This window comes from Charadrius vociferus, unplaced genomic scaffold (assembly GCF_000708025.1).
Source record: "Charadrius vociferus isolate BGI_N301 unplaced genomic scaffold, ASM70802v2 scaffold121, whole genome shotgun sequence".
NCBI classification, from domain to species: domain Eukaryota; kingdom Metazoa; phylum Chordata; class Aves; order Charadriiformes; family Charadriidae; genus Charadrius; species Charadrius vociferus.
The window spans coordinates 721429-734684 of NW_009646858.1; the positions used below are offsets into that span (position 1 = coordinate 721429).

A 13256-nucleotide genomic window follows, 5' to 3' on the forward strand; every position below is an offset into this window, starting at 1 on the left:
TCAGTTCACCGTTTTAAGCTTTTTGTTTGATAGTTCCTGTTGGTTCTTGGCTTGTTTCCGTTTCTGGCATGGCGCTTCCTTGTTCTCACCACCACCACTCAGTTTGTCCAAGACTATAGCAGTCTCCTTCAGAAGGCGCATCTCCCGTTTTTCCTTCCGCTCCTCCATTTCTACTATGTCATCTGCAAACAAAGCTTTCAGAGGAGGGATCAGCTTCGGGATGGTCAGAAAGTCACCAAAACGTACCTGAAATACATCAAGACAAAGGAATGCCCGCATGTGAGAATTGCTTTTTGTTTTCCTTCTTGCCCCTCTGTTCAGACGACAGGACGCTGCCTCGTCCCCTGTGCAGCACCCAGCACAGAGCAGCCCTGACCTCACTGCACTTACACTAACGGGCAGGTCATCACCTTCACCCCTACAGCAGTTAGTCCGCAGATCCCATACACCAAGTTATTTACGTTTTCTTTACATATACAAGAAATTATGTGGACACTGTACAAGTTTTGATTGATTAGTGAGCTATTCTCGCTGCTATGACTGCGTTCAACCCAATGGCGGCAGCTTTCAGCTCCTGGATGTCTTTTGCAGCACACCAATTAAAAAGGCAGTGGGAATGGAAGCAAAATTAGGTTTTCAGCTGGGAATAGCATCCACAGAATAGAGATGACAAGAGGCAAGTACCCAACGTGTTAGAAGTGGACTTCTGTTCCCATGAGCTATCGGCACCTCTGTGCCACTCATTCTCCCCCACGCTGGTGATGTCTGCTGCTGGCAGTAAAAGGAGCTGTTTCAGAGGAGGTTACTCTTCAGAAGGGGATGGTGTATCGATACAACATTACAAGTGGAGAATTTAACTCATGAGCAGCCACCCCCAAGTAACACTGAAACCTGTCCCACAGTCTGGATCAAAGCTCCCAACTTACCCTCATATGATCGAATGCAATTCCAACCTTCTCGCTGAAGTCTTCACTGAACAGCGGGATCTTGGCATATCTCTGACTGAAGTGATTGAGCATGATGAACTCTGCATTCATCTTCATCCCAGTCTGAATAGCCTGGGAGGTCGTGCTGCAAAACGGAAGAGGAACATGGCACTGCATACCCCGGTCACACACAGGCTGGCTAGCACTGCACCTCCAACACGGCACGGCAGGCTGGTTCCCATCTAAGGTCACATCACACCAACAGCCAACACTGCACTTGCTCATCTACCACCTGCTGGGCACAAGGTGTCCCTGCTCTTTGCAGGCATGTCCAGGCACCCCTTCCTCTGGCAGCCTGCACTGGTGGAGAGTCTCTTGACTTCCAAATGACTCTGAGTGCAGGAAAGCAGCTGTAATTACTTGGAGCTCTACAGTGCGGAGGTCCACAAACTGGAGACAGGGGCTTATTCAAATACTTGTCTCAGGGGCGCCAGCAAGTCCAGCTCTCTTGCACGGTAATTCACACGTAATTCCAAGAAGCTGCTCTCAGGTCTCCCTGCTTTTGCTGGGGGCAGCACTCAGTATCACTGGCGCAGCACTCAGTTTGAATTGGCCATTAGTTGCGGGCAGGTACAATGACTCTTCTACCTCCTGAGCTTAGTCCTGAAATGTAATCAAGCAGAGGACCTTTCCTTTGGGCTAGTCTATTTGTAGAGTTACTACTGTCCACTTAAAAAGATTTCCCCATCTCTCTTTGGGGACATTCAGAGGAGCTGTGAGAGTTACAGAGCTGGTGCGATGAGCAACACACCATTTATGGTGCTGAAGAGCTCCATGCAAATCAGAACCATCTACAGGACTTGGATCCTTCACCACCATCTCCAAGGACAAAGCCCAGCTCCACACCTTCACCTTCCTAACAGCGACAGACAGCAGAACACACCCCACCTGTGTGTCTTCTCTATTGCTTCTTTCTCCATGCCATCTTCCAGCGTTGCTTCATGGATCAGCAGGGTAGCATCTTTCCCTGTGTAAATAACCATATATTCAACCTTCAGTTGAATACAGACTAGTTTAACCACCTACACGAACTCTCCTTTCCCCCCTTACCCCCTCATTGTGTTGCAGACATAGCATCAAGGGTTTGGGGGTGCCCGCTTCGGGTACTAACAGTTCAAGACCCTTCTCAAAGAGATTCTTCAAGCAGAGCGTTTTTGTCACCTACCCATTTGTACTAGGGCCATGCAGGGCATTGTGTCACCAGAATAGACTACTTTCCAGCCAGATTTGTGGACCATTGAGCATGCAAAAGCATTTTTACAGTGCTGGACTTCACAAGTCTGAAACTGAACAAGGATATAAGTGTTAGATCTCAGGTCCCCTCTTGCCCCTGGTAGCAACAGCCCCTGCCAGCTCGTGAGCTTACCTCAGCCAAGTCGTAGCTCTCCAACAGAGAACTGACAAACCATTTGGCTTTAGGTTTGATGTTCTCACAGCCTTTCACAAGAGACTGGGAAGTAATCATCCTGTGAGGGACGGGAGAAGAGAGAACTAAGGACAGGTACAAAGTAAAACCTAATCTTATCTTTAAGCAGCCTATTTCTCCTTCTCAGCTCAGTGCCGTACAAACAAGACGGTTTTGTGCACCCATCTGTTTTTCCCCTTGCTTTCACTGTCCAGTGTCCCAGTAACTCATCCAACCAGTTTCCCCCCGCCACTGTCAAATACTCTCTCTTCCAAGAATCATTTTTCACTTGCCCAAGTCCCCTTTCCTAAGGAAAAGGAAAGCCTGCTCGTAAGCGTCTATTAACTAGCGCAACTGAGTAACAAGACCTATCCTCCCCTTCGTAAACTGCACATCCTAATTCTATGCACAGTGGCAGGAGTCAGAGCTGCCTTCAATGAAGGGGTGGGGGCAATGGATGACAGCAGTTTGCTTCAAATAAGACCCCAGCAAGGACATTTCTCCACATACCACACAGAACACTCACTTGATATCCCCCAGAATCTCTTCACAGTGGTTGTGGTACTCGTGCAGCCAAGGCATGATCTGTTCAGGTGCTACCAGAAACAGAGGGCTGAAAGCCTGACCAAGGGCTGCCTGGAAAAGCAAAGGAGGGGGGTGGGTGCAGAAATCAGTATGAGGTACACAGCAAATCAGAAGGAAATACTTAGGGAAATAATGGTGCTTTTCCACTACTCAGAAGTTCCCTTCCCCTCACTCCAAGGCAAGTTGATGAACAGTGAAACAACAGTACTACTTACAAAAGCTCTCCGCCTCTCCATCAGGATGTTCAACAGCCCCTGCAAATGGAACAAACAAAACGGCAAGCTGTAGTCAAATATCTGGGCATAAGTGGCAACAGTACTACCACCCTTCAGTAAGCTGCAGTTTTTGGAAAACCTACAGTCAGAGACAGGTGATTACCACTTTTCTAGTAACTGCAACTTGATGAGCTGCTTTAATCCCGTTGCTGCTTATGCCCCCAAGCTGGCGGCCAGCAGCCCACAAGACAAGCCCCTCAGCCCTTCCCAGTGCTGTGTCTGTTCCCAGAGGCAGGGCAGAGGGCAGAAAGTCTCTACCCAACATCTCAGACCCAGCACGGATTCCAGACACCAGACAGCAGACCAGCAAACAGCGTGCCCTGATCAGGCCCAATCTAGGAGAGACCAACTGTGACTTCTGTGTCAATTCTGTGACTATTTATTACAAAGCACTGAAGGAAGCTGGGTCAGACACTGCTAAAAAATTAAAACCCTGGATGATCCCGGCAAGTCTGCAGGGACTCCTAACAGGAAGGGAGAGGGGATTAGAAACACAGACAGATTCAGTAGTGCCTGGGGAACACAGAGGGGAAGTGCAGCCTACATTCATCAGCTGCAGCCACATCTGAATCCCTAACTGCAGAGCATGCCTGTACAGAACCCCTTTTGCTTCCAGCCCACTCAACCTACCGAATGATGATCAGTGTGCATGTGAGACACAAACACAGCTACTATGTTACACAGCACTTGGTCAACTTGCTCTCCATAGTGGCGACAGAGCTGTCCAAACGTTCCTTCTCCGCAATCCAAGAGCAGGGATCGGGTAGAGCTGGCAATACAAGTGACAGAGACATTTAGCAGCCACTGCATGAGCGCTGAGCAGGCCCATCCAGGGATGGGGATCTTCGGGGTTGGAAGGCAAAGAGGTCTCACTGCTCTACGCCTCTAAATGCTACTCCAGTCCTACTAGCCAAGGTTTTAGAAAGACTGCTCTGTCTGCATAGCTCATTCTGGTCTTGCGTTGATGTTGAACACACCCTTGGGGCAGATGGTAAAGTGAAAGAATACATTAAATGTTTGGCTTAGCAGGTGGCTCTCAAGTCTTCCTCACCTACAGCGAGACAGGTGCCTAAAACTGAAGTTCTACAGACTCCACAATAGGGGCACTCTCCCTGCGTCATCAACACACTGGTCAGAACAGACCTTGGGCAACACCCTCTTGAGACAGTGAGCCTCTCCAAGCAGAATGTGTGACATTGGGATTTACCTGGTGTTTACCAGCGTGGAACTGACGTTTCGGATTTTCATTGGAATTGCAGATCCTGTTCCTAAGAACACAATTTCGGGGTAAGCACCCACATTTCCTGGAGAAAACAGACAACAAGGATTTGTAGGTAAATGTTATCCACATACTGCCCAGTCAGATACCATTTAGTTGACCAGCCTAGCAACTCCAGGGTCTGCATGTCCAGCACATTCAGTTTTGCCTCCTTCAGCCTCTGGCTTTCTTACAGCAGCAAGGTTTACAGGGGAAGACAGAATGAGCACCACCAAGAAAACACCACAACACCTAACTGCAGATCCAAAGGCAGGCAAACAAGGACACTGCTCATTGCCCATGCCAGTGCTGGCAGTTCAAGAGGGACCCGATTCCTGTTCTACAGTGCCCCGACTCTCCCCAGAATCAGGATTCAGACAGCGACTGAGTGGTGCTGTGTCATAGCATGAAAGCCTCACTGCGAACTGCGAACAGAACAACTGAAATTCAGAGATGAGCCCCACAGGGAGCTGGTTCTGGAGCAAGACTTCTCCCAGACACAGGGACTCGCCCTGTGGCTACTATGACAGCACATTCAACACGAGCAGAGCTCTGGTCAATTCAGAGAAATAACACATGCATGCTTTGTCTCTCATTGCCCCCAACAGCACTCAATCCCCAAACCTAGCAGGAACAGAAAAACTGAAGCACAGGACTGCATAAATCCAACTGAAATGAGCTAACTCGGTTTGGGCTAAGCCTGTCCTCTTCACAGCTCCAGGAAGGCTTAAGAGCACCTCTCAGGCAGCAGGAAAACTGCATGTTCACAGCTTTGTCTGGGCTCTAAAGCAGTGGGTCAGCAAGACCTCCTACTTCGCATTACACTGATCCAAGACAAGTTGCTGATCCTTACTTGGTACAGCAGACAGGCTCTCTTTGCACTCCTTCACGCGAGTCTGGAAGTCAGGGAGATCCAGGGCTTCACTTACAAATGCATCATGATCGCAGACAGTCACAGCATCTCTGAAAGAACAGGCCATGTATTAGGATGGGACAGGGTAGGAGCTGAGAAGACAGCACTTTTCAGAGCAAAGTGCCAAATTACTGTGCCAAAACAGCCTTACAACAGTCAAATGCTCATTCCAAGTTCTATTTTGAGGGGTGGGAGAAGATACATCCACGAGTGTGGTGTGTGCCAAAAAGGCCTGGTTGGGCTGAGCCACGCCACGGAAATGATCATTCCAGCAAACTGGAGAAGCTCCTGGAAAAGCACTACGCTCCCCTGTGCTGTCCAGATCCAGAGAGCTGCCAGGCACTAGAGGGCACTGCAAGGCAGCACGGAGACTCCTGGAAGCAGCACAAGCACCCAAAAGGGCTCCAGGCATCACTTGAAAGCATAAAGGACCTGTGTTCTGGTCCTGCATCAGAGCATGTTACAGGCCTTCAGATACCCTAAGCAGAGAAACTTATACCCATCTTGGCATCTGGGGCCTCTCCTCCTATTCTGCCCAACAGAGCCAGAAATTTGAGCCATGGCAGCTGGTATCCCCTTGCACCACATGGTCCCCTGCCCTAAAAGGCAACTTCACCTACTTGCCCACAAAACAAGCACCAGTGGAGAGGTCTGCAACTGTTTAACCACCTGGGGCTTTCAGCTCTGACACCATTTGAAGACCCTCCGCAAAAAGCCTTTCCCTGCCACAGCCACAGTTGGGTGCACAGCACGTGAGGACAAAGCGAAGGACAGAGGAGCACATGAGGCTGACAAGAGCAAGGGAGAGGAGCAACACTCCAAACAGCTGGTTAGGTGGTGTTTTCAGCCGTTCACTCATTCATGTCCTACACCTTGGCAGAGACTTTCAGGGACAGGGACATGGCCCTCAAGACACAGCTGATAGCTTGGCAGCTACCCCAGCACAGCCTCCAGTAAGTCTGCAGAAGACGCCTACACAACATCCTCCCTCAGCACAGACTCACACTGAAAAGCTGTTTCAAGCCAACACCCAAAAACTGAGAAGCCAAAGATTCCCACTGACCTCTGCCACTCCTGCTGGGGTCTGAAGTGGTATTTCAAGAGGCACTCTCCTCGCACAATAGGAACATTACACACAGCCTCTTCTTCCTACAGGGAGGAGTGACATTAAACACTTGCTCAGGGGGCGTGAGGTACGCAGGCAAGAGGGCCTTCCCTACCTTGCTCCGGTAGGTAGTGAGCAGAGGGAAGATTTCGGGGTGGATGAGGTTCAGCTGGGTTTGGATCTTGTAGCTGCGTGCGTTGTGCACTGCGGAGCAGTTCTCATTGAGCACCAAGTGTTGCGTTCTAGGTCCAAATCTGCAAGAGGACAATAAAACACACAACAGCTTCAGTCGCATGTTAGAGTTGGGCATGTGTGCACACCCAAGCCATAAGCTAAAATCTCAGTGGAGCCAGCAGAGCCCTGATGCCACCCAACAGCTACTTCTACTCTGGGAAAAACATTTGCACCATAAGAACAGCCTGCTGCCCAACAGCAACATGAAACCAAGTAATGAGAAGATCACATACCTTTCCAGCCATTGCTGGTAGCGGCTGTCTCGGAGCACTGACTCTGGAGTCATGTGAATAACCAAGGCCACCTGGTTCTCAGGAAGTCCTTCCTGGTACCTGGGACACATTCAAATGCAGCAAGAATACCTGAGCTCGAGTCCTCCAGCACCTTGCCATCCCCTCCCCACTCCCGTCTCGGTGGTACCAGAGATGCCCCAACTCAAAGCGGGGAGAACACAGACCTTCAGCGCACAGCCCAGGAGCCCTGGGCTCCACATCGCAGTGGGCACACGGCTCTGCAAGGCTCAAGCCCACCGTTTGCTGAAACCTCCACTCTCCCACCCAGGGAAGTTCCTCTCCTCTAAGAGCAACATCTCCTGAGCCTTTCCGAAGCCTAACATTTTTCTGCACAAGCCCTACAGAGACATTATATGCAGGCCAGGCTTCCACCACCAATGAAAGCAGCAGTCTCTACACTGCACCCCAGCAAGACACCAGTGCACGTTTCCTTCTCGGGAGGCCCCTGAGGGAAGACAGGCCTGTCACAGTTACAGAGCTCCACAGGTCCTGCACAGACCTGCCTCTCACAGAAGGCTCAAAATGCACCACCAGTCCTTTCTTACATCTCTAGCTCCTTAACAGTGCCAAATAGCTCAGATATCAGCCACAGGAACAGACACATCTAGAATACAACAAGAACTCCTCTTTGGCAAAGCTCAGTAAAGATGTCTTCCCCCGAACAATCCAGGTCACGCAGCCCCGACTACCTTCGGAAGGTCTCGTTTTCACAGACGGCATCCACAAAGCCCTCGTGAGGACACTCCAGCACAATGAACACCGGGCCAGGATCAGTAGGGGTGCACAGTTCTTCAGGAAAGAGCTGCAGGCAGGTACACAAAGATCACGCCACAGTCAAGCTACACACACAGCCCTTCTTACACTGTTATGTCCGACTCTTGCGGCAGCTGTTCTCTCAGCCAGCCCCCAGCAGGTAGCTCCAAGCAGGCTCTCTCAAGGCTCAGCAAACCCAGCCAGTGCAGTTCTTATTCCCTTTCCACTCTCATTCCGCAAGTTCACATTTTGCTGTGTAACAACAAATCCCAACCCTGCTCACAGAGCAAACAACAACCTAATGTAAGGAAGGGAATTTCAGCAGCTTCTAGTTTCCCACAGCAGATTCAGACGGTAGTAAAAGCTTGGTTAAGAAAAAAAGGCTTTGTGGAATTCTTACAACACAAAGATGTGTCAATCCTACCCCTCAGATTAGGATCTTCACTTACAGATCATCTGGGACATGGGCAGAGCAGGCTCTGCCTCTCACTTCAGACTAGTGTTTGAGAGATTAAAATCATAGAATCATCTAGGTTGGAAGGGACCTTTAAGATCGACTCCAGTCATCAATCTAACACTGCCAAACCTACTGCTACGCCATGTCCCTCAGCACCACATCTTTATATACCTCCAGGGACGGCGATTCCACCGCTTCCCTGGGCAGCCTGTTCCAGTGCTTGATCACACTTTCAGTGGAATTTTTCCTAATATCCAATCTAAACCTTCAGACCTTGCATATAGGAACCATTGAACTTCTTTTGGTCTAAGAGGTGTAGAGACAGTAAGGAGGGAGTGATAGCAACACAGGCATCAAAACTCAGATTTAAAACATGCAGGGATTAACTCCACTAGTTCACTTCTAGACCTGAATCAGCTTTGGGAAGGGGAGATGAAGAAGCTCTGACAAACAGCAGACATAAAGCCATAGTCACAAACAAATTCATTTCAGAGTGTACTTCCCTAATTATACCCAGACAGCAACAGCCCCAGACGCGCTCCTCACAGGAGCCACATTCAGCAACAACCTGGGGCTGGAACAGGGGCCAGTCACTAACCAAAAGTAGCCACTCAAAGCTCAAAAACAGCAAACCCCATGCCAGCCGCCTAGCAGGGATGAGAGGGAACAGGCAGACAACCATCACCCACCCTCACCTCAAGAATGGGTGTTAACAAACAAACCAACCAACCCACCCCTCTCTCAATGCCTACTGATAGACAAAACATTCTGCATAAAAAGACTGTCATCCTGGCAGCCCAGCGAAGGAGGGAAGATGGCAAAGCCACAGCAGAAAGCACAGATGCATCTTACCTCTCTGCCTTCAAAAGTGATGCTCTCCCCATTTTTGAGAGCTGTAATTATGGGCAGAATAGCGGGAGTACCCCTGAAAACAAGGCCATAGAAATACTTAGCTTACCAACATCAGCATGCCTGGTGTTGCCCCATCCCCCAGGCTGGGATCTGTACTCACACTGGCAGGCCCATCTCCTGTGCTTTAGCTGCTAGGAATTTTCCCTTCTTTGGGTGAATCTGAAGAGAGTTAAATAAAACAGAATTATTAGCCAAATAATAAGGGCCAGGAAACAAGATCCACATACTTCCAGTTTAAATGTTTCCCCACAAGCTAAGAGATTTTTTTCTTTTAAGTTCCAGAGTCACCACTCTAATTTACCCTCAAAAAGCTTTCATTAGAATTTCTCATTTTCAAGATCACACTGCTGCCTCTTGCTCCCTTCTTTAGCCAAGTAAGAAGGACAGACTTCCCTACTGTAAGCATTAAGCAAGAATGGAACCTATATACTCTAAATTGGCTGCTCTATAAAAAATACTTCTAAAAGAAATGTCTAGTTTTCACACATTCCTACTCATATTACAGTTACTCTGACCTTTGGAGACTAGAATCACAAAATAACTTTAAAGTGCTGCTTGAAAACGCTATCTCAAATTAAATCAATTTAGCGAGATGAAATGTCCTAATGGCATCAGGAAGCATTTCTTTACAGAAGGGGTGGCCAAACACTGGAACAGGCTGTTGGTCCCTTCCAACTGAAATATTCTACTCTACTCTACATGGATTTGGAGATCTTTGTGTCCAAGCTTACTTTACAAAGGAAAGCCATCACCAGATCAGGATGCCTGCTGGCACACTTTTGTTTGTCACCTGTAAAAGAAAGCATAACTACTCAGAATCATCACTATCATTTTTCTTAAAGCCAAACCATGTCAATGTTTGCTAAAGCATTAACAGGAACAACAGCATCCAAACCACTTGCAGGCCCACAGCCAAATATTACAAGCATCTAAGGCCAGAGAGCCCATGGTTCCAGTTACAAGAAACCAAAATAAAGCCCAAGACTGAAAAATAATCAACGCCAACATTCACTTGTAATTCAATTACAAAGGCTGAAGCACCCACTCTGGCCAGTGGCAAACTGCTACGGGGACTACTCGCACCCCAAGTAGGAATCACATCTAGTTTCTAGGTCTTATTAGTTCTGTCGACTTTTAAAGTACCAGAACTCATTCTGCTCCATTGTAATCCTTCACCTAAGCTTCTCTACGGACCTCACTTTCAGAGAGAAAATAGCTTGGAGGACAAATGCATGTCCTTAATTTGGCTTTATTTCATTAAAGTTAAAAAAAAAAAATATCCATTTTTTCACCTGTTTTCTTTGGGCTTTCTTTTTCCTTGCCCTCCTCCAAGCTTTGCTGTGCAGCTTTTGGGGATCCAGGCCCTGTGTCCCTTTTAGGACTATTTCCACCTTGGGTTGATGTTCCAGGACTCTGAGGCAATGGGCTTTCAGCAGCTAGTGGTTTTCCTGTCCCAAATCCAATAAAACCAGACAAAGATCACTCAGTCAAAAGGGACAGATAACAAAAGCATTAGTAGCACTCCCTCTTCCCCGACAGTCGCGTTTAAACTGCACCAGCACAGCGAGCTCTTTCCCCCAGTCTGACTTGCACCTGCATGCTCTAGCCACTTATCTCAGGAGCCATCTGTCATCCAAGTCCTTCAGATTCTCTCAAAACTGCTAAAGTCTGTCAAAGCTATGCCTGTAGTCTAGGTATCACAGTGTCCAGCAGTAATAAAATCTCAGTTGGCTAAGAAAGCTGAATCCAGTGATGCTTCACATGTCGTTTTATACACCCACACCTAAAAGAAGAAACCAAGGCCCTGACTCAGCGTGCCTTGTTTCTTTGAAAGACATCCTTCTCCTGAGAAAAATATGCAAATTCATAAACCTCTCCTTACGCAGGCTTGCAAACAGAAGCCGCTCCTTTAACCACCTTAAGTACAATTACTGAACAATGGCTTCTGCTCTCTGACTACAGCATCACATGCTCACCTGTAAGAGGTATTTGGTAGACTGTCATCGTCTCGTCCTTATACTCAGGCTCTGTGTGCAATTGCACAGCTGAAAAGAGATCAGAAACTGGCATTAACAAGTTCATAAGAAGAGATTCATATTCTACAAGCATTTAAATCGGGAAAATCTTTTTCCTTTCTTAAACAAAACCTGCTGAATTCCTCCCTGCCCTTTCTCTGCCCGACTGCAAAGATCAATGAATAACTGAAGCTTTTCAAAGCCCACTGTTCACAAAAAATAGTCCATGACACCACCAAGTTCACTGGTGGTTTTTGGAAGTAAATTGCCCTTACAGTGCTTCAAAACAGAGTGTCTACTAGTCAGATTTGCAGCTGCCTACCAGAAACAGAGCTAGCAACAGTGGTTTTCTTCCAGGCAGTTCTTGTGATGGCTTTGAACAGTGTACCGCATCAAAAAAGCATTTAAAACTGTCTTTGAGCAGCTCTAAGCCAGAGGCATTTATTCTGAAGTTGTTACTGCTCAATGCAGCTTTTGTATACAGATGAAACAAAAAGAAGTTACAAGTTCATATCGGCTACACATCGCTGACTTACATACCTAAATCCATCCTTTTTAGGGGTCCAGGAAAGAGTCGAATTGCTTTCAAGTAGTTTTGCTGGAAAAAAGACAGTATATCAGGAGGTCACATCCAAGCAGCGCAATCACAAGCACCACTTTCAGGAGCTGCAGTTACTTTCAGTGAAGTCAAAGGCTCATCGCCCAGTCAGACAAAAATTGGGCAGCGCGCAGCAATCCAGAAAGCACTGAGCAGACATCCCACCTCCAGTGAGCATAACTCATTTGGAAAGAGAAAGCAAAACAAAGAACCACTCCCCCTATCCCTTCCATCAATACTGCAGACATTGCAAGGAAATAAAACAATGCTGAGGATTGGAAATTTTCAGCCTAGACACTGCATTAGGCTGGCAAGGATCACATTAAGCAGGAGATCAGAGACCAAGTTTCTATTAAAAGAAAATGGGGAGGGAGCAGACAGGAGAACAAGGGATGTCCTTTTCCCAAAACATGATTTACCAGAATCTTAGTTGACAAGAATTTTAAGGAGCAGAAGTCTGATGCTGTCTTTTGTGTAACAGAAGAGATTTGCTTTTTAAAGTCAGCCCTTCTGGCAGAACCTTTGGGCTGGCACTAATTCAGACCAGCATTTTACACCTGTACGATGATGCAATCCTTTGATACCAGCTCCCCCAATTCCAAGGTAAGCTTTAACATTTGAAGGGTTCCACCTCCCTTCTGCAAGCTTCCCCTACTTACCAGCTTTGGTGGCCCCAGGAAAACACATCTTTGAAGCCCCATAGCCTTTAACGTGAGAATCATACCTAAAAGAAAGCAGAGAAACAGCTTTATCACAGCCCCACTAACAGCTGGTGGATCACACAAGAAAGATCCATTTCACAGCTCAGGAGAGCCATGAAGGCCAGAACTGAACTCCGATCCAAATTCAATTTTGCCTCAGCTTTCTGGCAGTTTCAACAACTCACTTATCTCCACCAGCAAAAAATCTCCAATTTGGAATGTTACCCGAACAGACTGTTAATCTCCTCCTTTCTTGAAGGTTTCCAGAATTTTACTGAACAAGATCCTAAGCAATCTGTTCTATTCTCACCTTGCTTTGAGGATGGGGTGGGCCAGAAACCTTTGTAGATCCCTTTGAACTCAAATTTGTCTGACTCTCCCTGCTAGTAATGCCACACTGGTAATACCTTCTACTCCAAGATTTTGGGAAGATAAAGCCATGCACGCCGGGGAGGCAGCGCCTCTTCCACCACGTGTCTGCAAGCGCTGTCACAGAGACCACACCATAGCTGGAATCACCGCAGAGCCCCACGTGTAACCCAGCCACTCCGCCAGCGCTTTCCTTCTCCATCGCCACATAAACGACCCCACACCACCCATCAGACACCTTGCAAATCCACACCCGTGGCCTAGACAACTGCTGCCTGTGGCCGGACCGTGGGAGGGGACCCAATGCCATGCTGCCACCTGGCTGCCACCCAGGCAGCCCCCCCACACACTCACCTGGCAGCCCCCCCACGTTGGCCCAGGCCCCCCCGCTGAGGGA

At 48.0% G+C, this 13256-nt stretch overlaps 1 protein-coding gene across 1 annotated transcript; it reads right to left on the minus strand.

The window, feature by feature from the left end:
- Positions 1–13235, minus strand: ELAC2 (elaC ribonuclease Z 2). Its single transcript, XM_009894350.1, has 22 exons — positions 13214–13235; positions 12449–12513; positions 11732–11789; positions 11153–11221; positions 10469–10624; positions 9908–9966; positions 9277–9335; positions 9117–9189; positions 7744–7856; positions 6995–7093; positions 6643–6781; positions 6486–6571; positions 5363–5472; positions 4459–4555; positions 3882–4020; positions 3192–3230; positions 2918–3027; positions 2353–2452; positions 2152–2272; positions 1875–1953; positions 927–1071; positions 1–246 (listed from the first exon to the last, which is right to left on the minus strand). Exons 2-22 carry the CDS (start codon positions 12509–12511, stop codon positions 1–3), a joined length of 2160 nt encoding a protein of 719 aa, XP_009892652.1. The 5' UTR covers positions 12512–12513; positions 13214–13235.
- Between the last annotated feature and the right edge of the window lie 21 nt (positions 13236–13256).